At 43.3% G+C, this 27,290-nt stretch overlaps 1 protein-coding gene across 1 annotated transcript; it reads left to right on the top strand.

Annotated features, from left to right (window-relative positions):
• SAP18 (Sin3A associated protein 18) lies at positions 1-27,290 on the top strand. Its single transcript, XM_069202262.1, has 4 exons — positions 1-214; positions 13,118-13,227; positions 25,934-26,056; positions 26,883-27,290. Exons 1-4 carry the CDS (start codon positions 80-82, stop codon positions 27,037-27,039), a joined length of 525 nt encoding a protein of 174 aa, XP_069058363.1. The 5' UTR covers positions 1-79; the 3' UTR covers positions 27,040-27,290.

Genomic DNA, 27,290 nt, shown 5'->3' with positions numbered 1-27,290 from the left:
CTTGACGGCCAGTGCCCGCCGTGACGTGTTTAATACGCTGCGGCGGCGACGCAGGCGCCTTTGGTTCGGTTTCTCGGTGATGGGAGGGAGTCGCTCCCCGGCGGCAGGCGCAGAGGTGGCGCTCGCAGCGCGAAGAGATAAGATGGCGGTGGAGTCCCGGGTCACCCAGGAGGAGATCAAGAAGGAGCCCGAGAAACCCATCGACCGCGAGAAGGTATCTTGCTACCGGAGGGCCAGACTACATTATTTGGGGGAGGAAAGCCTCTCCACTGACCTCGTAGAAGAGACCTGAGCTTTTTTTTTTTAACATAGCGTAGAGTATGTTGAACGAGTACTCATTTGTACACAGCCCGCAAGCTAGCTGGTCAGCAATCTGCTACCACACTGGTTCATCCACCTCTTGGGGCACGGCGATAATTGGACTTTTCTTATATGGACATACTCCCTTGGATTATTGCATGATGGAATAGGCATGTTCAAAGTGTCTGTGGCGGTCTGCTGAATATTCTTTGTGGAACCCAAGTGCAACAGCATAGTGCAACTGTTTAGGGTGCCCCAAATGATGTGACTATCGCTAACTGTGAAAGGGTGCTTTTCAGCAGCCACTGTTTATTTACTGAATGGCTGAAGAGAAAATCAGAAGCAGCACAGGTGTCCTTCACAAAGCTAATTCAAAGCGACGTTGTTATGATAAATGCAAACCTGTAGTGCCTCAAAGAATGAAATCTTGATGTCCGTGTGCTGGTTTTGCCCCATCAGCTTTTATTTTTATTTATTTGAGAGTTTTCTATAGTGACCCTCTGGCATCAGATTGCTTTACACGATAATGTATCCAAATCGACATTAGCGGTTACGTGATCTGTGTAGTTTTCAGAGGTAATTACAAGTTGCTTAGTTTCTAGTATACAGACATAATCAGTGTCACTGGAACTACGTGTTCTGCGGCAGCAGTTTTTTAGGTTGAGCGTGCAAGCGCTTCCGTCCTGTGGTCTTTCTATGTGCTTTTAACCCCGCCCATCACATTAGTTTGTGGGCTTGCCTTTTAAAATTCCTTTGGTTTCATTAGTGAAAGGCATGCATACATCATGCCTTTTCTAGTGTTTAGCCCTTCTTGAGAGCACCAACCAACTACTGAAAACATACACAGCTCCATGTCTTCTGCATAGTTCCTGGGCTATTTTTTAGGTTGAGCCTAGACAGCACGCATGCTCTGTCTGCAAGACCTGTTGGATGGGGTATAGGATTTTGCTGCTTACAATAGGTTAAAGGCAATGTCGTTCTTGTTTTGCTGCTTCGTAACTGGTTTGGCAGCCCATATGTCACTTCCTGTACTTGGCTGACGAGCACCGGCCAAGTACAGTTTAATTATGCCTGGAATGTTTTTCTGTTGAGTGGATGGACTATTTTTATTTGCTTCTTGTGTTTGCCAGTAAGCACTCGTGTTCACTCGTGTGGTTCATTTTCTGCGTTTGCCCTTCACATGGTACTTACTTTATGTAATCAGTACTTACAAGTAGTGTCATGGGTGTGTTTTGTACATTTTTTTATTTTTTTTGTTGCTTTATGTAGCATGAAATCGACCCAGGAATGAGTCCTCAACAACCGGGGGTGCAGATACTATAGTATTCACTGCACTCGGGGGAAACTCACCCCATAATGCTTTGCAGGCTTTCCTTTTACAACACATATTTGTCCATAACTCGACCTGTGGTGGTCCTAGGGGAATTGGACCACCACCAAAACATTCAGAACAATGTGCTCTTTCTGTCCATGTCATCTTGTGGGTCACACTAGATTAGAGGAAGGGGGGAGCAAAAAGCATAGCATTTTCCACAATTCAATGTGTATTTAAACTCTCTTGTAGATGGAATTTTTTTTCCAGCTGGGGTGTTTGTGTTATAAGGGCCTTTTCTGTAATAATATTATGACAGCCTTGCTCGGCCTGCAAATGTGTAATGCCCTAAACTCTCCAAGGGCTGAAGGCTGATGATTGCCCCAAAGCACTACTAACTCAGTGGGTTCCACATGGACATCTAGCCACCGAGTGGTAATGCACCTTTGGCTAATGCACTGTCACAGTTTATTTCTGATGAAGGTTTAATGTGTGCACGGAAACTCACCCCAGAACGCTTTGCAGTCATTCCTTTTACCACACCTTTTTGGCCATAACTGAGCCTGTGGTGGTCCTAGGGCAATGGGGGCACTACCAAAACATTCAGAACAATGTGTTTTCTGTCCATGCTATCTTGTGGGTCACACTGGTTAGAGGGGGCCCAAAAATCATAACCTCTTCCACCATTCATTGCATATTTAAGCTTTCTTCTAGCTGGAACTTTTGCTTTTACAGCTCAGATGACTTTGTGTTATAAGGGCCTTGTTTGTAATAATATTTTAACAGCCTTGCTCTGCCTGCAAATGTGTAATGCACTATGCTGTCCAAGGACTGAAGGATGATAATTGCCCCAAGGCACTACTAACTCAGTAGGTTCAAGGGGGACATCTAGCTGCGACTAGTGGGGTTACACCTTCTGCAAATGCAAAAACAGTTTATTTCTGATAGTACTTCTGGCTCCACAGGGTCATCCAGCCACTGCCAGTGGTACTGCTCCTTCTGTTTTTGACTCTACATGGACACCTAGAACCGGCCCATGGCACTGCACCCTTGTGCCAATGACTCCAGGTTATGGCGCTGTTCGTGGCGCTATGGATTGGCGGTGATATTTCCCAGTTCGGTGGCACTTCTTTATTACATTAGTGTGCAGTAAACCTCTGAGCTGTATTATTCACTTTTTTTACCATTGGGTGCTATCATGTTGGCCATTAACATCCGTGGGATACCAATGACGCAGATTGATTGTCTTCATGCTTTTCACCAGAGAAGCGTTCACATTTGAGTTTCAAGGATCCCCTAGCTTCAGACTGGTAATCATAAACTGAAAGCCCTTTTCTCCGCTCTGCCCCCGAAACAGCTACTTTCAGCTTGGCAGCAGACGGCGCTGCCCAGCAGAGCAACACAGGCCCTAGCACGGCACCTTTCGGGGCTTTCACCATGTGCCAAGGCAACCTCGGATCTGAGTGCAGGGGTGCCAGGGTCTTATTTTGCAATCAACATTATTTGTAAATGTCAACCCCTAGTTGACGGTGTAGGAACTTCACAAATATTACCACCTTATTGTTTATATTCCATGGTTTTTTTTCAGGTAGTCCTAAACCCTATCTAGTGTGATTTTTACCTCTTCACTTGAATATTGTGTGGAATCCAGCTTCTGGGTAAATATCTTGTGTTTATAACCAGTATACGTCAAAGCAGAATGGCGTAAACCACATAAGCATGAGTGAAATATGCAGCTTATTACCTTTTGGGAAGGACCGTGGCATCGCAGCCCCTCTAGTGCAGTCTCTCCTCACTCCTGGCTGCCTCCCCACACTCGAAAGTGGGAGTACACTCTGCACATCTGCTATATGTCCATTCGGGTTCTTTATAGAATTCACATTTTTAACGCCTGCATATGTATGTTTTGTAACATGCATGTTAATCAGATTACATGTTTCTGATGCATGCTGTACTTTATATGTACAAAGCCAGTGTTCTCTAAATCATTCATCATCACATACATGCTGCAACGCTTTCCTGATGTGAGCCTGTGCTCTGCTCCCTCTCCCCCCCCACTCCCTTCTCTGCTTTGCATAAATAATCACACCAGCGGCACTGGCTTTCTCTCTCCTCAGCTGAGAATACCTTCGCAGCGGCCTACCGCATGAAGGCAGAGCCGCAGTGACTGCACCATTGCGGCATTGACTTGTAATTCGATATAAAAGCAGCTCCTCTGATTTGGACAGGACCATTGGAATTATTGCTGCGAGGGAGGACCAAATTATGAAGCAGAGTTGACTAAATTATGTGGCCGAAAAAGGCAAATTATGCAGTAGTTATGGCATTGAGCAGCAACACTCCTGCAGCATTCTTTAGCAACTTTTGATCCGTTGGATTTCAAAACAGTTTATTTCCTTCGTCTTCAAATTGTGCAGCAGACAATGGAGTATATGGCAAGTGCAGAAAGAGCTAACACTACACAGTTGCATCATTCCATTGACCCTGGTTACAGACTGGATGGTGGAACAATGGGGCAATGGAGGACAAAGTTGTGTCCTGGTTGCAAGGGAAGGCATGTTTTGTGGCCCCGCCTCCTGTTAAACGGGGCTTCAGATCAGTGAACGGCCCCTCATTAAGATTGTGTGTCACTGCAAGGTAGTTTAGGATTCAAGACATCGGACCTGGTGCAACCTTAAATTCTTCTAAAGTCTTACAACCACCTGAAATAAAGGCACCTCTGAGAACAGGGTCTGTGGCCGGCACAGCAGCTATCTACTACAGAGTAACTCTCAAAAGGGAAAACCCTCAGCGGAGTGATGGCTTTAGCCAGTGAACACATTCCACTCCTGAATGAAGGCGTTCCAGAATACGGGCAAACTAGCATCTGTGTGCTGAGATGTGTGAAGAGTATGTGTAAGGGGGTCCTGTATCATGACAGCAGCACTTTTAGAGCTGTTCATTCTTTTCCTGTAAAGTTATACTTCTCTCTTTATGGGGCTTTTAAAATAACACAAGGTCTCACTGGGTAGCCAATCCCATATAACTTCCTGCTCATTCTAACATTAGAAAGCAGGTAATGCTACTCCTCCCAGTAGCCAAAAGGTTAATTGTGCCTTTCTGGCTGGAGAGCATACTGCCAACAGACTTCTTGAAGTATTTCAGTTTTGGTAAAAGTAGTTATGTTTCTGCCCATAATGCAGAGGATGATCTGCTGACGTTGAACAGAGGTAAATAACCTTTAGGGCTCAAGCAAAGAGCTCAGGTATGGTATGGCTTATGTTGGAGGCAAGTCCAGTATCTCCACATCGTGGGAAGAGTTAGGTGTTGCCATGGCTGTTGATATCTGTGTTGTGCTCAATGCTGTCCTCCACTTTTTTTTTTCTTCTGGTGGCGTGAGGAGTGCCCACCAGTATCTCTGCCTTTTTTTTTTTTTTTTTCTTTTTTAAACCTTCGCAAGATGCAGGGTTGTGAATCTCAGTCCACCTAGAATTCAGATCTCAAGGGAATCCACTAAAGATAGTGACATTCTGCTGTCTAAATCTTTACATCTCTATAAAAAAAAGACAACACTTTTTTTTTTTTTAATGAACTGTAAACTTCGTACTTGTATAGCGCACTACTCATACCGCTGTGGAACCCCTCCTGGCTTTTCCCTGTGAGGTGCCCACTCATGGGCAACCTCCAAGGTGAAGCCAGGCATCCCAGCGCTGTTGGGGCCGTTGTGGAGGTTAAGCAAGCTATTGCCCAGAGTTAGAGTGGGACCCATGAATTAGATTAGGCACTGATGCAAGAATTATCAGGTCCGAGGAAATTGAGCCCAAGACCCGCCGAGGCGGGAATTGAACCCTGGTCCCGGGCCAGATTTCTGCATCAGGGTCTACCGCTCTAACCATTGAGCCACATGCCTCCATACTCAAAGAAACGGTCTGATCCTGGGATTTTACTACATGCCTCCTGCCTTAGTTCTTTGCATTTAGAAATGTGGTGTATAAAAATACAGATGTTCATTTATAAAGGCAAAACACACCGCCATTCACACTCGGTGGGCAATCTTCCAGCCTGCCTTCCCTACTCCTTGGTAGGCCTCTCTTGGGTGTGGGCGTCTGCAGTGTACTGGTCAGTTGGTGAATTGAAGGTTTTTTGTGCATCCGACGTAGTTTTCTATTGGAATCAGCATGGCAGATTTAAATTAGGATGCTGAAAGGAAACATTTTTCATTTTTGGCTGCAGATAGAGGAAGAAGGTAAATTGATATGCAGCGACACTGGAATTATGTGGCAGGTGAAATCTTTACCTAGACAGTATTAGCAAAACTATAAAAAAAAATGTAATTTAGTGTTCCCTTGCTGCATAAGTTAGTGCTTCCCACCACATAGTTTCAGTGGGCCACATTCACCAGGTAAAATTAGCAGAGCTAACTTGCCGACCCGCCATGCACTGCTTATTACCTCACATATTACATCTCAAATGACATATTTGATGCCATCATCCAATAAGTTTGTTTTTATAGTTTACATGGTGGCTGGTAGCTATCATACTACTTGTATACCTAATTTTGTACAGCCTGTGTCCAGCTAATGGGTGTAAGTGTTTACAAAATGCATGTTTTCTTAATGCATCATAGGTGTGTAGAGAGATTGAACATGTTATACTTTGCATTGAAGAGTAACTGCACAGTTTACAACTTAAGCATGTTCCTCAAGTCTTTTGGCGTGACAGTTTTTACATACCATAGAAAACTGCGTTTACCAGGACTAACCTATGTGCATGTTCTTTTGCTTCAGAGGGTGGGCTATATGTTCAATTTTCACCACAGTATGATGTCTGCAGATAGTATAATCTTTAGAACCCTCAAACCGTGGCTATTTTAAGCGCATACTGTCTTTGCAACAAGTGTTGCATAGTGTACACTGTTTTTATTGTATACCTTTTTAAAACTAAGTGGCGTGTTTCTCATGAGTTTCACGGTCTGCAAGCAGTGTGGTACAGAGTGTACGCTTGCCATAGTGTAATCACTATTTACAGTACCCACTTTTGTAATCGTATCAACTTCATTTCTCAAAGTAGGTTCAGTGACACAAAGTGATTTGATGCAGATAAAAGCTGTCCGGAGTATTAAACTGTATGCAATGAGTTTCCCCTATATTTGTGGTTGATTGTTAATGTGAACTAGTCTACCCACAACGTGCATGGTATACGCTCAATGTTGCATATAGCACATGCTTGCTGCACCTAAGGGAATTGTATCTGATACAGCTTAGGTGTTTTGTACCTGCTTTCAGGCTCCTAATGACATAATAGTTTATAAAGGAATGTGTAGAAAAGAAGCTTGGACAAAGTCAACAGCAATTTCATATAACATTTCTTGAGTGATATGTGACCCTGCTTACAACTCCTCCCCCCCCCCCCCCCAGAACCTCTTTTGCCCGCAGAGACTCCATACCCCTGAGTTGCTTGTTTTTCAAAGGGATCGGGGGGTGCTCACTGAGCCTCAGGCCCTGGGGCCCTTATCTCCCAGGCCCATATTAAATGTTATAGAGAAGGGGGCAGGGTGTCCCACTCCCCAAACCCTCTGAGGCCCCGAGGACCACATCCCTGGGATTGTGCTTCTTTTTCTTTTTTTTGGGGAGGGGGCTGTCTGCAGCCACCCCACACACACTTCATTTTGGCCCTGTGGACCCCAAGCATAGGCCAGCCATGCATCAGTAGGATTTATACCACATGTTCAGGGTCTTTCAATATGGGTTTGATATTTTTGAGGAGTTTACGGTTGAATTGTGCATTCCTTGCAATGGAGTTTCTGGGCAGTTACAATCAGGATTTTGTCTAGCGTGATCCCAAGTGATTTGATGACGTCAGTGATTGTAGGCCTGCAGTTTAGGGCCTCTAGGTGTGAGGTGACTGCAGAGTTCCAGGACCTTGTAAGGTGAACTGTGTGTCCTGCTTAGAATGTAAAATAAAAGGAAATATGGGTTCAGTCAACTGTGCCCTCTTTTTTTTTATATTTGTGTGATGAAAACATATTTTAATAGGAAGAGAACAAATCGGAATACTTTACATGTGGATGTGCATAGGATATGTTTTCTGAAACCCATTTTTTACAGATTGTAATACACTATATAGTTTTATCAGTAACGCTGCAAGTTAGTGGAGAGGTGTTTGGACATTTCGTGGAACGTTACTGTGTGTAGATGACAATGTGTTACCACATGGTTTTGTAATATATTTATTAAAGTTGAGTGTTCAAACAGAGAAACACTCCTTCCCTGATGTCAATGTTTTTAGTAAACTAAAAGAAGTCCTAGGTTATGTGGGCTAGACCTCATGGGTATGAAGGCTAGATTGTTATGATGCATGCAGCAAACCTTAGTCTACTTAATCAAACAAGGCTTTTTTTGTCCTACAGCAATATGGAGCTCACATATTTGAAGGTGCAATCATAATGTGAGAATTAAGAAAAAGGAGACTCTAAATTATTTGCCTAGGATCACACAATTTGAGACCCGTTTACTGGTCAAGTACACTGATTAGGCCGAGTAGATTCAAGTTACTCGACCTGCAGGTCTAGTAAATTTTTTTTATTTTTTGCGCCCTGTGGTGGTATAAACGGTTGGCACGTTTCAGGGTCATTGTTAATGACTAAAATATTTTAATTTTCTTAATATTGAGTGACTTGAATTCCTGCCAGATTGCATTCCTCTTCATTGGAGAGGTTTCACTATTTTCTGTCCCATGGTTTTGTTGTGGTGTCAGTGAAGGTCTGATGGTAATGGGACTGTTAATCAGGGAACTTTTGATCTGCTGTCTTGTTTCTGAATTTTGAGAAGCCCTTGCTTGCATCGTTTCACTGTGGCCATTCACTGTTGGATAGTGAGGATGAGGGGGTCACCTGTTGTCAGTTGTATATATTTTTTGGGGGGATGGAGGTGGACAGTTTTCGCTTGGGGTATTTGTGATCTGTGGATAGTTGCTTTAACATTAAAGATATGTTTTTTGTGCCTGTTTGCCGTCTGCAGATCATTCAGCCTTGTTTCCAATGTGGTGTGTGTGTGTGTGTGTGTGTGTGTTTTTTTTTTTTTTTTTTTCTTCCCCTTAACCACCACTTAAGTAAATAACTTTGCCCATTGATCTTTTTGGGGTTCTTTATTTGGGTGGAAAAGGGTGCGGTTTTCTGGCAAGACTTCAGGTTAGATGGAGTCCCAGATATAGGCAGTCGGATTGCCAATGCATATATCGAGGGTCAAAAAGGATTCGCATTGGGATCTGTCATTGCAGTATTGTGAAAGGTCAGTGAAACACTTTCTGGCAAGCAGTTGTGCTCTTACTGTGTTGGTGAATATTGAAATCCCCTAGATATATTGTTGTGGTCAATGAGATTGTTATGCGGTCTAGTAGATGCTCTGAGAAGAGTTTTTGATCTCCAGGGGAGTGTTAGATGATGAAGAAATGTTGGTTCCAAGCCCGGTGGGGTGAATTCGACTCCTACGCATTTAAAGGAGTGTTTCTTGTTTTTTTGTTGCCCCTATGGATTACCACCACTCCCCTACTCTGTCAGTTGTCTTGGTTAGGTGGCCCAGTGGTATAATCTTTGGGGAGGTATGAGGTGGGGGGACCTAAACATCTACCCAGGGTGTGGCAATGTCGGCCAGGTTTATGTGAAAATTGCAATATCTAGTTTGTGTGTATTAATCGGTTCAGCTATTTCTGTATTGCATTTGACTGCATATATTCAGTTTTGGAGCGTACATTTGTGATTTGTTTTGGGTATGGATTTTGCTTGGTCTGGACTGTTGGTTAGCTTATAATGTAGTTTGGCAGCTTATCATATTGGCTCCCTGTGCTTTTTGTTGAAATAGATATTTGGGCTGCAAGGGCCATAGAACTTGAGCAGTGAGTCAATTTATTTTTGTAAGCGCCTGTTGTTGGTCACTTTTGGTCTTCTTGTGTTATCTTTTAGAGTAGTGGGCCAGGTTTGTTTTAGTTTGCTCCATTCTAGAATTGAAGTTTCATGCTTCCAGTTGGTGATGAGATTTCTGCCAACTTGTGTGCCAGAGTTGAGGTTGTTTGAGGTGGCTTTAAGGCCTTTGGTTAGTTTGTCAGATCTGTTTTATATGGGACCATGAGTAGTAAGGAGGAATGCAGGGGGGTTAGTGGATGGAATGGCAGTTTTCAGTACCATTTAGCGCGAGGCAGTTAGTATTTTAGGGGGCGTTGGGTTGCCTGTGTGGTGGGGTATTCTGAAGTTCTCTGTTTGTATTGTCAACATGTGGGGTAACTTGCTAGCCTCTGCGTTGTGCTATTTAGTAGTTTGGTGGTGTGTGAGTCTCAATAGGTATGTGTGCATGTATGGAGGACTAGTGGACGGGCTAAGTGTGCGTTTAGATATCTTGTGAGTGGAATCCGAAGTTGGGCTTTGAGGTATTCTGTGCGTTACTATGTACTCTGGGAAGTATGGAGACGTGAGTTACACAATCTAATGTCCCTCGAAGTGAGGTTTTGTTTTGTGTGGGTGTGAGGGAGTCTGGGCAGCTTTGTTAAAATGGGCTCCCTTTAAATAGCTCAGCTGTGTGACTTGTTTGGTTTGGGAAGGGTGCTGGGGAAGGGTGGGGGAAGAGGGGTCAGAGTGTATGGGTTGAGGTGGGTCTCCTCGAGTGTTGATTTAATATATGTGTTGAATAACGAGCGGTTCAGTTTCTAGCTGTTGGAGGTTTGTGTGGTTATGTGTAAAGGACTAATGATTTAAGACGGTCTGGGAATGCTGTAGCTTCAGTTTATGAATTATCGGGTGGGATGATGTCATAGCAGATGGTATCTCTGAAGGTGCAAAGATGGTGCATAGGTCTGTGGTTAGTCAGTGTTTCTCCATGTGTTGGGGTCCTATGGAGATTTTGACGGTGTGGTAGGGTTGATTGGATGGTTTTAGAGGAGGCAGTGTGTTGCCTGGTGTTACTGGCTGGAGCAGTAAGTGCAGTGGGATGCGGGTTTGTAGTTTGAGTTTTTTTTTTTTTTTTTTTTTAATATATAGGTGAGGATCAAATGTTTGACGGCTGTGGCCTGCTACTTGTATGAGAAAGTTGTCATTCTTGAAGATGGTTATGTGGGCTTCCCTTCTGACTTTTATTTTGCTTATCTAGCTGGAAGCATTTGTTTTCGTTCATTGAGTATTGTGTAACTTACATTTTTTAATGGTGGCAAAAGGTAGAATAATTTATATGCTGTTAGGACGTTCCATTACAGAACCAAATATTGTGTTTTTCATTGTGAAAAACAAACTTAGAGGAAGTTCAGAATTTGGGGCAAAGTGTTTCAGTACTTCTCTGACGCTAGACGACAAAGTGCTCTGAATTAAATGGAAATTAAAACAGATTGCAACAAAAATACCGTTAAGTGCGATGTATCCGAGGAGATCTTGGAAGTGTACAGCTTGCTTTCAACATGCTCCTTACGTTGGCAACAGTGTCTGAGCCTTTTCGTGGGCCCCTCTGTGGTGCGCCTGACGTTCTGCCTTGGTGAACTGTGTTGCATTAGAGAAGCAGTTAACATGGCTGCATTGTGGTATGTTTTGACATGTATGCATACAGCCATTAACCCTTTTTTTCCCCTTTTTTTTTTTTTTTTTTTTTTTTTTTTTTTTTTTTTTCCTCCTGAGTCACTAAAGTTAGTATACACCCTCTTTTACTGCCTGGAGACTTTAAAGAAGGGGAAAAAACACCTTTTTTGTGGCCAGCATGGTAAATAGCCGAGGCTTTGTGCACCTTAGCTGATTTTGCGAATATTTAGAGACTCAAAAAGGCTCAGATTGTAATGTAGAATTTATGCACCGCAAGCAGAATACTAGGTGTACTCAAATCTGACATCCTTCCAAAGCATGAAACATGGGTCTGCATGTTATTCCGGCATACTGTGATAAACCCATGTGCGGTTAAGCACCCTTTGGCTTGTCTGTGCCTAGCATTATGTACTACATTTAGTTGGATGTGAAGTTGTGCATTCGTTTTTACACATTGTTGTTTCCTTTCCGCTTTAGCCATGTCACAAAATGCTCTTCACACGTTTCTAGGTCAAGCGCACAAGTGCTTTTCGACCTGTTGTAAGTATTCTGTGGGCTTTTAACCATGTCCATCTCACGGTCATGGACTTGCCTTTAAAAAATCCTTTGATATAATTGGTAAATGCTTTGTTTGTCCCGCCTTGGGGCAGTTTTTTTTCTACCTTGCAGACTTACCATCTTACACAGATTATTGCACAATTGCCCATATACTTCAGCGTGGGTGAGCTATTTTTTTCCCCCCTTTGTCTCTCCCATTCGTGCTCCATGGTGGCCATGGCGCTCACAGTGCAGAACAGCAGTGCAACTCATCAGAAGCACTGGTCAGATTGTTCACACTATTACCTAATCAGTCTTTTCTTTTGCCTCTTCCCTTCACACTCCATAACTTTTCAGAAACACTTGTAATTGATAATGGTTTACGTAAAAACACAGAAATCCTCAAAGTGGCTCTTCCCAGCACAGTGGGAGAGCAAATACTACAGATTGCACTACACTGTGGAAACACGCCCTGTGCTTTGCAAGCATTCTTTTACAAAAAAATTTTTGCCCACAACTCAGTTGTGGTCTTACGACAATGGGGCCACCACCAAAACATTCAGCATGATATGCTCTTTCAGTTTGAGTCATCGGTGGGTACCTCAAATTAATACCCCTCTCCACCATTCAGTGTCATTTTAAGCTCTTGTGGCTGGAACCTTTTGTTTTACGGCTGAGAGTAGTTTGTGTTTTAAGGGTCTGGTTTGTAATATCATTATAGTAGACCTGCTAGCCTTGAAAATGTACAATGCACTACACCCTCTAGGGGCTAAATATATGGTTGCACTGCATTTTCTGCCATTCTGTTTTAATGTGGTTAAGCTGTCTAGGGGCGAACTATATGGTTATGTGACTGTTTCTTAGAAATGATATTTTTATTGTGGTGTCCTTTATGAGCTGTTCTGAGCATTCAGTCAACATACTACAATATTTGCGGCACTCGAACGTCTCCCAATAGTGCTTAGCAGGGCAATCCTTTTTGCAAAACATGTTTGCTCATAACTCAGCCTATGGTGGTCCTAGGACAATGGGATCACCTTCGAAACGTGTTCATCACAACGTGTTCTTTCTGTCTAAATCATCCCTGGATCCCCAAAATAATACCCTATCCCACCATTCAGTGTATTTGTAAGCCCTCTTATGGCTGGAACTTTTGTTTTGCACCTGGGAATAGTTGGTGTTTTAAAGGCCTTGTTTGTTTGAAAAATATTCCAGTAGGCCAACTACCCCTTTAGTTCTATGCAGGGCAGAAAGGACCAAAATATGCAGCAGGGTTCACCAATTAATGTGGCAAAAGAAGTCCAGTTCTAAATTTACAGTGCCAGTAGCTCCAACTCAAGTTAATGGAAACCTTTTGCATTGCAAATACTTGTGGTCTGTCTGCAAGTAGCAAACTGTTTTCAGCTGCTTATTTTTATTTTTTGGTGTTTCTCTAGACTTGCCCACTTCTGTTGAGAGTGTTCACCACCAACAACGGGCGGCATCACCGGCTGGAAGAATTCTCTAGAGGCAATGTTCCATCAAGCGAACTACAAATATACACCTGGTGAGTTTTAGACAATATTAGATTTTGAAGGGAAAATAAAACAAATAGTGTTTTTGCATGATAAGCACATTATCAGAACATGTCACTGATTACAACCTTGGGTATGCATGTATGTGCGTTTTATGTAGCAATCTAGCCAGAATGTTAGGATACAATGTACATGGTCCAAGACAAAGATGGCCAATAAAAGATTGAAGAGGTAGCTGGGTTTTGGGAGCAGAAACGGGGTGTTTTATTGCAGGTAATGTTTTTAAAGAGGTGTGCTTTCACCTTTCCTAAATTTGGAGCATAGTTGGAGTCCAGGTGGATATGGGGATGCTTGTTCCATACCCTAGTTAAAGACTTGTTGCTTTTATTTTTGCACTTGTTTGCCTCCCATCAATTGCTTCTTGCCATGGGTCATGAGTATGTCAGACAGATGCTGGTTCTAACAACCCTGTAAATTATGTAGGTGGTCATGAAGATGGCAAGGGGAGCCAATGACGTGCTTGCATTTCATGCCACATGCTGTAGTGTGCCCTAAAGGGCAGCCCACTGTGGAGTCGGGGAAGCCATGGAGCAGGGTAAAGTCACCATCAAGATGCAAGATGGAGATCTTAAACATTTCTGAAGCCACTCTTAAGTCTTTAGTTTTTTTGGTAATGTGTTCCTTGAGGAAGAGGTACTGGGGCATTAGAGAATGAATTCAACTGGCTTTGTTTTGGGTAGAAGTTAGGGTGCAAGGCCTTCAAGGTCCGTGTGATTGAGCTAGGTTTGGACTAGTTGCTGCTAGCAAATAACAAGAATTCTGTTGGAGGGTTGCTCTTCAGTTCGTTGCTGGGCGTGCAGGCAGTGTTTGAGGTGTTGGATGTGTGTAATGGAGAGGATGTTAAAGTAGAGTTTTATCTGCATGTTCTCAAAGTTTAATGTTATAGTCACTGAGTAGAATCTATGGGGCTCCATTTAGAAGAGGAAAATGAGGCTTTGTACCATAGATTCCTATCTACACAGTAATCTGAGACAAAACAAATTGCTTCAAGCCTCATGTACTATTTCTCACTGAGATTTGGTAATTTCCCAAATGTCCCCAAAATGTGAAATGGCTTTGATGTTGAACCCTTACACCGTAAACAACCACATCTTTTTCAGATTCCACATTTGAAGGACAACACCACAAACAAATCATGGCAGTACTCAAGCTGAAGAGCAGTAGTCCCTTCTCATTAGTGACTCTCACCATTCAACTTTGGTGGAAACCTGCTCAAAGCTTGTTCATTTGAGTAGATCATTAACCAGTTTTCAGACTTCTAATGTCCCCTACTAACTTTCTTAAATATAGTATGGTGCTGAATACAATCTTCTTACAGTGCATGATGACCATTACTAGTGAATATTTACCATCCTATCACTTGTACCACAGACCTAATTTGATTATCATACTAATATGAGACAAACCAAAAGTAAGACTCTCTTCCTTGGACACCAAAGTCCTAAATCTAACTTCTGGGATGTGTATTTGTGTGAGCCCACAGGGAGAGTGCATATTCAAGAGAAAGAAGAGTCTTGGGTTATTTAGACTTTTTGAACAATTACAGTATATGCCAAACGGTCAGCCAAGCCTCTTCAATCTGTTGTCTTCAGTTACTCAAAAATGTTTCTCCTTTCTTAAGGGCCTGTTACCAGTATAGTCACGAAAGGATTGGAGTTTGTCAAACGTAGTCATTTTTCTAATCTTATTCGTGCGTGAGGTACAGGAAGAACAGGGTTGTGCTCTGACAGCCTGTGGTAGGCGCAAACGCTATCGCTTATGACTGCAGACGTATTTATTTGTGTTGTACTAATGATTCATAGGCAGGTGTCAGTTTTCCTTTTATGTTGGCCTTATCGATTTGCAAGGTTCTTTTTACAATTATTTCTTATGGTTTTGAGTTGTCACCAACTACCTGAAGAAATTAGGCAGAGCAAGACTACTTTCAGCAACTGATTCGTAGTATCCATAGATAGGCCATGCTTACCAGGCTCACCATATATAAATGATACCCCTTAAAAATGTGGCGTGGGGGATGTGACTATAATTCTATTAAGAGGTAAATAGTGTTAATGGTACTATACACTGGTAATTACCTGTGAAATGTTGGTATGTTAAATAAAATCCGAAACTTTAACCCCTTCGCTGCCAGGCCTTTTCCCCCTCCTGTGCCGAGCCTTTTTTTGGCTATTTGGAGCAGTTCGCGCTTAGGCCCTCATAACTTTTTGTTCACATAAGCTACCCACGCCAAATTTGCGTCCTTTTTTTTCCAACATCCTAGGGATTCTAGAGGTACCGAGACTTTGTGGGTTCCCCAGAAGGAGGCCAAGAAATTAGCCAAAAAAGAGTGAATTTCGTTTTTTAAAAAAAAAAATGGGAAAATGGGCTGCAGAAGAAGGCTTGTGGTTTTTTCCCTGAAAAGGGCATCAACAAAGGGTTTGCGGTGATAAAATCACCAGCTTCCCAGCTTTCAGGAACAGGCAGCCTTGAATCAGAAAACCCAATTTTTCAACACAATTTTGGCATTTTACTGGGACATACCCCATTTTTACGATTTTTTGTGCTTTCAGCCTCCTTCCAGTCAGTGACAGAAATGGGCATGAAACCAACGCTGGATCCCAGAAACCGCAACATTTTTGAAAAGTAGACAAAAATCTGAATTCAGCAAGGGGTCATTTGTGTAGATCCTACAAGGGTTTCCTACAGAAAATAACTGAAAAAGAAAAATATTGAAATTGAGGTGAAAAAAACATCAATTTTTCTCTACGTTTTACTCTGTAACTTTTTCCAGCAATGTCAGATTTTCGAAAGCAATATACCGTTACGTCTGCTGGACTCTTCTGGTTGCGGGGATATATAGGGCTTATAGGTTCATCAAGAACTCTAGCTACCCAGAGCCAATAAATGACCTGCACCCTGCAGTGGGTTTTCAATCTATGCCGGGTATACAGCAATTCATTTGCTGAAATATAAAGAGTAAAAAATAGCTATCAAGAAAACCTTTGTATTTCCAAAATGGGCACAAGATAAGGTGTTGAGAAGCAGTGGTTATTTGCACATCTCTGAATTCCGGGGTGCCCATACTAGCATGTGAATTACAGGGCATTTCTCAAATAGACGTCTTTTTTACACACTGTCTTACATTTGGAAGGAAAAAATTTAGAGAAAGACAAGGGGCAATACCACTTGTTTTGCTATTCTATGTTCCCCCAAGTCTCCCGATAAAAATGATACCTCACTTGTGTGGGTAGGCCTAGCGCCCGCGACAGGATATGCCCCAAAACACAACGTGGACACATCACAGAAAACAGAGGTGTTTTTTGCAAAGTGCCTACCTGTAGATTTTGGCCTGTAGCTCAGCCGCCACCTAGGGAAACCTACCAAACCTTTGCATTTCTGAAAACTAGAGACCTAGGGGAATCCAAGATGGGGTGACTTGTGTGGCTCGGACCAGGTTCTGTTACCCAGAATCCTTTGCAAACCTCAAAATGTGGCTAAAAAAACACATGTTCCTCACATTTCTGTGGCAGAAAGTTCTGGAATCTGAGAGGAGCCACGAATTTCCTTCCACCCAGCGTTCCCCCACGTCTCCCGATAAAAATGATACCTCACTTGTGTGGGTAGGCCTAGCGCCCGCGACAGGAAACGCCCCAAAGCGCAACGTGGACACAGCCAAATTGGTGAAGGAAAACAGAGGTGTTTTTTGCAAAGTGCCTACCTGTAGATTTTGGCCTGTAGCTCAGCCGCCACCTAGGGAAACCTACCAAACCTGTGCATTTCTGAAAACTAGAGACCTAGGGGAATCCAAGATGGGGTAACTTGTGTGGCTCGGACCAGGTTCTGTTACCCAGAATCCTTTGCAAACCTCAAAATGTGGCTAAAAAAACACATGTTCCTCACATTTCTGTGGCAGAAAGTTCTGGAATCTGAGAGGAGCCAGGAATTTCCTTCCACCCAGCGTTCCCCCACGTCTCCCGATAAAAATGATACCTCACTTGTGTGGGTAGGCCTAGCGCCCGCGACAGGAAACGCCCCAAAGCGCAACGTGGACACATCACATTTTTTCATTGAAAACAGTGCCTACCTGTAGATTTTGGCCTCTAGCTCAGCCGGCACCTAGGGTAACCTACCAAACCTGTGCATTTCTGAAAACTAGAGACCTAGGGGAATCCAAGATGGGGTGACTTGTGTGGCTCGGACCAGGTTATGTTACCCAGAATCCTTTACAAACCTCAAATTCTGTCTAAAAAAACACATTCTCCACACATTTCGGTGACAAAGTTCTGGAATCTGAGTGGAGCCACAAATTTCCTTCCACCCAGCGTTCCCCCAAGTCTCCCGATAAAAATGATACCTCACTTGTGTGGGTGGGCCAGGTGCCTGCAACAGAATAAGGCCCAAAACTTGTAGAGATAGAGGGGATAGCACAGCAAGTTTATAAGGACATATTCTTTTATACATCTTTAGACTGACTCTGCTTTGGGGACCCACATAAGTGAGGTGTCATTTTACTTGGGAGGCTGAGGGGAACACTGGGGAGTAGGAATTTTGTGCTGGAGTGGTGATCCTACGAAGAAAAGTCAGGAAAATATGCTTTTTTTAAGCACATTGAGGTTTACAGAGGAGTCTGGGTAAGAAAATGTTGGGGGAACTACGCAAGCCACACCTCCCTGGACTCCTTGGGGTGTCTAGTTTTATAAAATGTCTGGGTTTGGTAGGTTTCCCTAGATGAAGGCCGCACACAGGACCAAAAACATAGGTGCCCTCTCCCCCCCCAAACACAGGTAGTTTTGTAATATATCGTTTTGATGTGCCCACATATGTCCGTGATGTGCCAAACACTAAAATTTTGAAAAGAAACAGTTAGGTTATGTGAAAAAGACCCCTCACCCACCAACCAAGTTGGTGGCATGCTTCATCATCGGGGTCCCACCTGAGGCACCTAGCGTGTCACAGGTGTGCTGCGACGCCTGATTACAGCGGAGCAGGTTTTGTCATTTTTACCACACATACTGGTTGGATTTGGCACGAGGGTGAGTGATGGTTCAGTGGATCAAATTTTACTAACAAGAGCTTTCACAAAAATGAAATGCACTGTTAGTAACTGAAAGGCAAAAAACGGAACCAACGGCTCACAGCTCGTGAGCTGTAAAGCCGCGACAAGGCACCAACCGCTTTACAGTCCATTCACACAACTTTCATACATGACACACACAAGGCCATTCACACCGCCAGCCACGGGCCCAGCACATTACAACACTCACATCGACAGACAGCGCCACTCAAGGGCCCATCACTTACATACGCCCACGTGCCTGATACAACAATCACACCAGCTGATGGGAGTGTGTTGCAGTAGCCAACAGCAAGTCAATATGTACACTCTCAGCCAAGCCCCACTCCACCCACAATGGCATCATTTTTTTTTTTTTTTTTTTTTAACAGAGGAACCCCTAACTAAGTAGAAAGAATTACAAAACTACAAACACAAAAGCTCTAACTAAGAACATGACAGAAATGCTAACCATGAAACTAAACACATGAAAATACAAAACAGACATGAGTTTACACTCATGGTTGTTCCCAGAAATTCTTCTGGGTGTGGTAATTCTTAAAACAAGCACCGACACACAGCCCAGGCTTTGAAGGACAATCCGGGCAGTACATTCGAGACTCCCTCCGGATACCTCTTCGAAAACACTCTACATTTCTTAGCTGGAAAGTCTTTTTTGGGTGTGGGAGGAATGTGCTCAGCAAAGTGGCGATCTTTCAATCTAGCCACATCCTCCACCACTGCTTCTCTAGGAACTCTGGCCTGTTCCACCACAATAAGGCTCTCTATCACTGACTCCTGAAATTTCACAAAAGTCATCTTTGACTCTGGAGACCTATCCCTAAACACAATAAAAGCATTGAAGGTTGCTAAGTGGAAGAGGAAGTGCTAACTTCTTATACCAAACGTAAGACTTACGAATAGCAGTATAAGGTTCCAACCTCTGGTCAACTCTATCTACACCTCCCATGTGCTTATTATAATCTAAAATGCACACAGGTTTGCGCACTTCAGCAACCTGGCCCCAAACAGTCACAGGGGAAGTACTCTCATCATGGATGGTACTTAGCATGTAGACATCCCTCTTATCTGAAAATTTCAAAGCTAGCAGCTCCTCGTTCCGCAAGGCACAGCACTGTCCTCAAGTTTTTTACAGACAAGCTCCCTTGGATAGCCTTTCCGGTTAGAAAGGATTGTGCCACAAGCAACTGTGTCCACTCTAAACAATTCCTTGAACAATTGCACACCAGTGTAGAAGTTATCTACATACAAATGGTGACCTTTGTTGAACAGTCGTCTACCAAGATCCCACACAATTTTCTCAGTAACTCCAAAAGTGGGAGGACAACCAGGGGGGTCAATATTGGAATCCCTACCAGTGTACACACGGAAACTATACACATCCTGTCCTACTTTCAGACAGCATATACAATTTAATTCCATATCGTGCCCTTTTGCTAGGAATGTACTGCCTAAAAACCAAACGACCCTTGAAGAGGACCAAAGACTCGTCCACACTTAACTCTTTGCCTGGAACATAGACCTCCGAAAACCGATCTACAAAATGATCAAGGACAGGCCTAATCTTAAAAAGACGGTCAGAATCTGGGTGATCTCGTGGCAAGGCTAATGCATTGTCAACAAAATGCAGCATCCTAAGAAGAAGCAAATACCGATTACGACTCATGGTCGCTGGAAATATAGCTGTTGCCATCAAGGGACTAGTAGACCAATAAGAAGCCAGTGACGGCTTCCTTATCAACCCCATCAAAAAAGTCAAACCCAAAAACTTTTTTAACTCCTCCAAATTAGTGGGAATCCACTGGGCAGCTCTAGAGTGTGGCCTAAGTCTAGCAGCGTTGTCCCTCAAATGCTGCTCCGCATACAAATTAGTCTGCTCAACAATCTCTTCCAAAAACACATCATCCATGAATAACTCAAAGAAATTGATAGGCATAAAGTTCTCTGTATTGGCGTTACACCCTGGGAGACCAGTAAAGGCAGGCAACTCTGGCTGCTGCATGTTTGGGGCAACCCAGACATCAGGTCTTATAACGGGAAACCTTTCAGCCCCAGGTTGCTGCACTATTGGCACATCAATGTCCTCCTCTACAACAGGCCCTTCATCTGCACTGAGTGTGGCTTCATCAGAAGATTCCCCTCCAAGAGAAACATCACTGCCAGAATCTCTGACTTCCTCCTCTGCCTCAGATGCAGAGTCTGTCTCATAGTCCTGATCAGACTGTGACTCAAAAAGCATACCAACCACCTGCTGAGCAGTCATCCTGCGGCTAGCCATGATATCTCCTGCTAAAATTAACTGGACAAATTCACCACCAACAACCAGCACTGTGTAAGACAAGTGACAAAGTGTAGCTTTGTTAGTAAGAGTTGTAAACTCAAAAACTATACCGCTCACTTGCCTGAAAAAGCTTGATTCACCAGCAACTACACGGCAATCACCAATGATATCCCACTAAAAATAAAGAAAGAAAGGCAAATTAGAAATAAGACAAAACAAATATCATTGTGCACAAACCTAAGGACAATTTCACACACAATCCTGCATTTAGTACACCCCCTACAAACATGTCATTCATGCATGGCAACAATACTCCTTTGGAGTAAATTGTTTTTACTTACCTAAAACATGCAACTGTGCAAACTGCAGGTCAACCACCGCCAAAACCGCAAGGAGCCACAGCAAATAAAGCAAAAGCTTTGAACTAGAACAAAAAGGAGGAAAACATTTTTTATCACAAATGCAAAGACTTCTTCAGTTGACAAACACCCCACCATCAAACATTTAGAAATTGGTGCCTAAGTGGATTCTGCCATGGGGCAGATGGGCCTACTAATAAAATAGACCTGTCTACCCCAAGGAAGCCAGAAAATACCTTTAGTAGTGTGTCCCCATGGAGAGCGACCCTTGCCAAAGGGGACAGCCCTCAAAAAAAAAAAAAGCAACAAAAAAAAAAAAACACACACAACACTATCCCTGGTGCCTAAGTGGCTTCTGCCCCCCTAGGGGGCAGGTGGGCCTAAGAAAATAGGCCCATCTGCCCCCAGGGGGTGTAGAAATGGGCAACAGGTCAATGCTCCCCTTGGGGGGGCGCCCCGTGACCAAGGGGACACCCCCCCACAAAAATAAACAAATACAAAAAAAACCCTGGCGTTCTAGTAGTTTCTGCCCCCCTTGGGGGCAGACCAGCCTAAAAATAATATGCTGATCTGCCCTCAAGGGGGGCAGAAATGGCCCTAAAAGACATGCCCCCCAAAGGGGAGCGACCCTTGCCCAAGGGGGCGCCCCCCCATCCACTACACACACAATCCCTGGTGCCTAAGTGGCTTCTGCCCCCCTTGGGGGCAGATGGACCTAAACAAAATAGGCCGATTTGCCCCCAAGGGGGGCAGGAAAGGCCAACAGTTCTCTGCCCCCTTGGGGGGGGCGCGCCCCTTGCCCAAGGGGGCACCCCCAACACATGCAACAAAAAAAAAAAATCCCTGGTGATCTAGTGTTTTCTGCCCCCCTTGGGGGCAGATCTGGCTGAAAAGTAGCCAATCTGCCCCCAAGGGGGGCAGAAATGGCCGTAGTAATTGCCCCCCTAAAGGGGAGCGACCCTTGCCCAAGGGGCCGCTCCCCGCGTGCCAAAAACAGTAAAAAAAACTATGAAGAAAACAAATCCCTGGTGTCTAGTGGGCATTCCTGCTGCCCGATCGCAATGCGATCGGGCAGCAGGAATGCTCAGACACCGGGGAAAAGGAAAAGCCTTTCCTTTTCCCCAGTGCCTCTTTAGCCCCAACCCCCCACCCACCGGGAAGAGGAACTCGCCTCTTCTATCGTCGCCGCACAGGAAGCAAATGGCTTCCTGTGCGGCGAGGATCCCATAATGAAGTCAGCGCGCGATCGCGCGCTGACGTCATTATGGGGGGGTCGGGGGTGGAAGGGGAAGGGCTTCCCCTTCCATCCCCGACTTTGGGGGGTGGGAGGGAAGCACACAGAGGGAGCGAGAGCGCTCCCTCTGGGCTGTGTGCCGAGGACGTAGTGGTTACGTCCTCTGCACAGCAGCACTGTGCCGCGGGACGTAACCACTACGTCCGCGGCACAGAAGGGGTTAATACATTCATTTTTAACATGGGCATGCTTCCCATAGCTTCTTTTGGGACTTTTTTGTACAGTCCACTCTCCCCATAAAAAGAAGCTTTATATACTGTTACCTCACTGATCAACACTTCAATGTAATTATTGCTCCTTATCACTCATGGGTAGGGCAAATAAAAATATGTACTGGGTCTAGTCCTGCTGAGACCCTCATTCCAGTACCTTTTGTATGGGATTTCTTTCCTGTCAATCTTGTTGAACCTCTTGCCATTTGTAGCTGTTTTACTGTGCCACACAATTCAAAGAAGCTCTTTTCTCCTTTGAAATGGATGTGTATTTTGGCAAAAGACGTTTTTTCTGCTTCCAAATGTATTTTCACTAAGACATGGACCTGGGTGCAGTTGCTTTCTTTGTGAAGGATTTCTCCCCCAAATTTCATATCTAACTTTTCTTTTCAGGCATGGAGAGAGTGACTTATTTGCTAAGAATCACAGGGGTGTTGTGCTGAGACATAACTAGCATTAGCAAAGGTCTCTCTTTTAGAGATTATTGGTTCGGTTCTACCTTGCCTTTTGTTAATGCTGAATCGCATGGGTATTGCCGATTTTGGCAATGATTTGTAGCCATGCAGTATAGCAATGTGGCTGCTATACAGCATGGCTAAACTAGTAAAGGAGAGAAGTATGATGCATCCAGCACAAATTTTCCAAAAAAGAAAAATGTGTTAGCCCTGGCTGCATCATAGTACTTTTTTAAAGTTAGTTTTAGCCCGACTGAAAAACATCTTTGCTGCTGTATAGCATGGTTAAAAAACGTTGCCAAAGCTAGTGACTCTCATAGGAAAGACATGTAGGCTTTGCCAAAGCTAGTTAATGATGGATCTGCAATCTTACAGTTTGGGGGTTTATTTTATTTTGTTACATAACACAGTGGTAATGAGCAAAACTTAATAATTTCCATATTGACCTTGCTAAAAAAAAATAGGTGCTAGTGTATATTTGTCATGAGGGTAACGTCAGTGAGAAAGGCCATATGAAATGTGTGCTTCTGTCACATTTACCAAACGTTTGTGGCGCTTTAAGTTCTTTTATTGTAGTAACTCCATCTTCAGTTGGTATACTAACGAGCATACTCCATCTCTTAGCAAGGAAAGAAAGTAGTCTCAAATTTACTATAAGATAGATGATTATACATGACATTGGTCCAACAAAACTTCATCCTGCAAAACTCCCTCCTTGTGCTAAAAGCTTCAAAATCTATACAGCCAGGCGTTCGACTTTATTCACGATTGCCTGCTAACAAATCTTATAATTTGTGTAATTATGTGATAATCTGGTTTGTTGCCTATCCCACCTCTAAACCTATAAAGCAACTTGAATTGTGTTAACACTATACAAGGATAAAACATTGACTACTCTAATGATATAGTATACATTTATGTTTCTATTTGCTTATAAGGCAGGTTCATTCTTTAGGTTATTGGTGTCAGGAAGGGGTGGGACATTTGCCAGACATTCTGGAATTGTTGCGGACAAGTGAAGATGAATGTGTTTGTGTGTTGTGTTTTTATTTTATTTTATTTTTTTATAGAAAAATCCATATTTTCTCACTTTCTATGCATTTTGGGTAGCCAAACGTGCTGGTATCTATACTAGACACACCAGAAGAGATTCCCATGGATCTGTGTTTAGAACTGTTTGAGGTTGGTAGGTTTCTTTGGATGCAGACCCTTTCTGGGCTCAGATATTGCAGATGCCCCCTGTAGAAGCTCCCTTGTTAAAAAAAAAAAAAAAAAAAAATTCTAATAATTCTCCATTATCTAAAGTGTTAATATTTTTGGGTGACAAATTGCTCTGAAAATATTCCAAACTTACTGTGCAAAGTATTGTCCAAGCCAGCTAAACGGGGCAACGGAGGTCTGGCACCCAGTGCTAAAAACCTTTTGTCAATGTGGAAAATATATTGTTGTGCTATGTTTCCATATAGGCCTGGGGTGATACTTGAGACCAAACATGGGTACCCAAAACCAGTGATTCTTAAATGCATTCTGCCCAGAAAGTCTCTACTGGGCAACCTAAAACCCACACTTGGCTGGTCCTCATGTTTTCAGGAGTCCCAGAAGAACGAGGGGGTTGGCGGGGTAATATAGTGTCAAGGGATTTTGGCACATTCGGCACTATGGTGGTCTAGGCAGCAGCTACCAGGAAACAGTCAGGTAGAAAGAAGCCCATTTGACCTAAAGAATAGAGTCCAGTGATGAGATCTTCATGATAGGAGGCTTGATGTACCAGTTTGAGTACTTGCAAAGCTCTTGGGTCAGTGACAGATGCTGGAGACTCCTGAGGGTGATGTGTACCTATTAATCCATGAATGCATCGATGGCTTCCATTTGGGGGTCCACCATCGGAGGCACTGTGGCAGTGACCTCAGTAACACTGTAGATGTCGTATGACACAAGCCACATACACTTGTTGATCTTGACTATGGTCACTTCGGGTTTCTCCTATTGCAGAGGAGTGGCACAGGCTTCAGTGCATAAGATACTGAAAAGCCAAGTGAATAAGAAGGGTGGTGTGTGGGGATGCAGCACTATTAATCTGTTGCTGTAGCTTTAGTGTCCTCTTGTGACAGGAGGGGCCTTGACCCTATTTCTGGATGCAGTGAAATTCTCACAATTGCAGTGCAATTCAATAGGTCAACTGACTTGGAAAGGCAGCAAAGCCATTTTTATAAAGTAGATCCAGTACACCCTCCTTTTGCACTGCTTGAATGCATCGCTGAGCACACAGCGGTGGAAACGTATCTGTTAGTAGTTGGGAACAGTGCACTGGTGCTTTTGTGGAGGTTTGGTGTTGTGCTGTGCTGCATACTGGTCCTTCATGTTGTACAATTGTAACGGTGTCTGTGCAGTGAGGTCTCTGGCTTATGGAGTGTCTGATGTGGGATAGTGTGGGTGCTTTGACAAGTTATCGAGTGCCTTCCATACTTAGAAATAATAGATTGGGACTCTTATAGTTCCCAGCTGAAGTTGCCGGGAATGCTAGACTCAATGTACGCAGGCTTAAGTCTGGTTAGTTCCCAGTAATATGTACTTCAAGGATATACATACTTTGCCATACACACTTGTTCTCTTGCCACTCTGCTGCTTTGGTCTCTGGTGAGCAGGAAAGACAGCAGCGAGGTTTGGTGAGAGTGTCATGTATGCCCCAGTCACAGCAGTCCTGGCAGCTCTAGATTTCAGGGAAGTGGAGCATCCGGCGTTTCCCAGATCGCCTGCCAGTCAGTACTCATTCGCATTTTTTTTTCTTTTCTGAAATAGTGTGATGAATCGCTTGCATTCGCTCCCGTCCAGTGTAAACTGGTGCTTAATGGTGTACTTTGAAATTGTGACCCCACCCCCTTTCTGACTCACGGGTGTGTATTTAATCGACACATTGCATTCTTATGGTTTAAACGATAACTAAGTGCTGTGTAAAAGTGGTTTTCATCATTTTCTTAAAGCGTATTTACACTTCTTTTCAAGTCAGTCCTGTTTTTGTTGTAGGATGGATGCAACATTGAAAGAGTTAACAAGTTTGGTTAAAGAAGTATATCCAGAAGCTCGCAAAAAGGGCACTCACTTCAATTTTGCTATTGTTTACCCAGATCCGAAGATGCCAGCATACAGGTTGGTGGACTGTGCTAAATTTGGTGAACCATTCTTAATGTTAATTAGCTCTGCTATTAGCGGTGTTTACGCATGACTTCATTAAAGGGCGTGCAACACTACAGGCTGACAACATATACATAGGTGCATATGACCAATATCATGTGCACGCATTCACACATGAAATAATAAGCAAACTGTAGTTTTTTTTTTTTTTTTTTTATTTCCGACGCTGCGAAGATAGATACAGAGCTATAAAGTCACTTATCTGTAATAAGCAGACTATGCAAGTAAAAAAAAAAAAGTTTTACCATTAAAATTAGAGCAGTTTAATGTTATTTGATATGATTCTGAAATATTTTGTAGCATCTTACAATATTAAAATAATTACAAGACCTTAGACCAAGAAATGGTTTGGCTATTGATTGTCTGTGGAATACTTGGAACGTTTAGAACTCAACCACCCGCCACCCCCTTGAACTGTAGTACGGCAACCTTGCTCGTTTGTAGGGGTTAAACCTAAGTGGTTGGAGGGACACCTGCGTGTACTGAAATTTGTTTAAAGTGAAAGGTCTTTTGAGGAGCTTATTTTGGTCCTTGTGGCAATGGCAAATCACAGCTAGCTGTGAAAAACACAAAGAACTTAAGTGTATCAGAATAACCACAAAAGTCGTTTTTCCTTTTACGTCTTTTTCAAGCTTGCATACTCTGGTAGTATCTTTTATGTGTGATTGCTTGGTACCGTAAAGTAATTTTCTAATGCATGACTGGTCAAGTAAAACACACGTACTGTACAGCAGTCTGTTAGCTTATCAGTCTAAGGCAGTACTGTGCTTTCCATCAACAGGGTGAAGTCGATTGGGAGTACAATCTCTGGGAGGAAGGGTACCGAGGATTCAATGACACTTCAGTCACAACGTTTCCAGATTGGCGATTACCTGGATATTGCAATCACGCCTCCCAACAGGGCACCACCACCATCTGCTCGCATGAGACCATATTAACTATATGGCATTCTTGGCTTTTTTGTATCAATCTTACTGGACTATTTGTAAATTTGTATTTTATTTTAAATTGCTGAAGCACATTGAAGCTAACAGTCTCCATTTGGAAAAAAAAAAAAACATAAATGCAATGCAAGTGTTGGTTCCCTTTTCCTTACAAGAAAGGGATTTTGAAAATGTCACAAATGCACATATATATTGGGCAAAATGTCAGTGTTTATCATTGTAATAAATATAACATTGTGAAATTT

Source organism: Pleurodeles waltl, chromosome 8, assembly GCF_031143425.1.
Source record: "Pleurodeles waltl isolate 20211129_DDA chromosome 8, aPleWal1.hap1.20221129, whole genome shotgun sequence".
NCBI classification, from domain to species: Eukaryota; Metazoa; Chordata; class Amphibia; order Caudata; family Salamandridae; genus Pleurodeles; species Pleurodeles waltl.
This window is presented reverse-complemented; position numbering and strand designations above follow the sequence as displayed.

Excerpts from the sequence above, each read along its gene's own strand:
- SAP18 (XM_069202262.1), top strand. The coding sequence starts at position 80 with ATGGGAGGGAGTCGCTCCCCGGCGGCAGGCGCAGAGGTGGCGCTCGCA. Across the intron at positions 215-13,117 it reads AACCCATCGACCGCGAGAAG|ACTTGCCCACTTCTGTTGAG; the intron begins GTATCTTGCTAC and ends GTGTTTCTCTAG. Across the intron at positions 26,057-26,882 it reads CCGAAGATGCCAGCATACAG|GGTGAAGTCGATTGGGAGTA; the intron begins GTTGGTGGACTG and ends TTCCATCAACAG.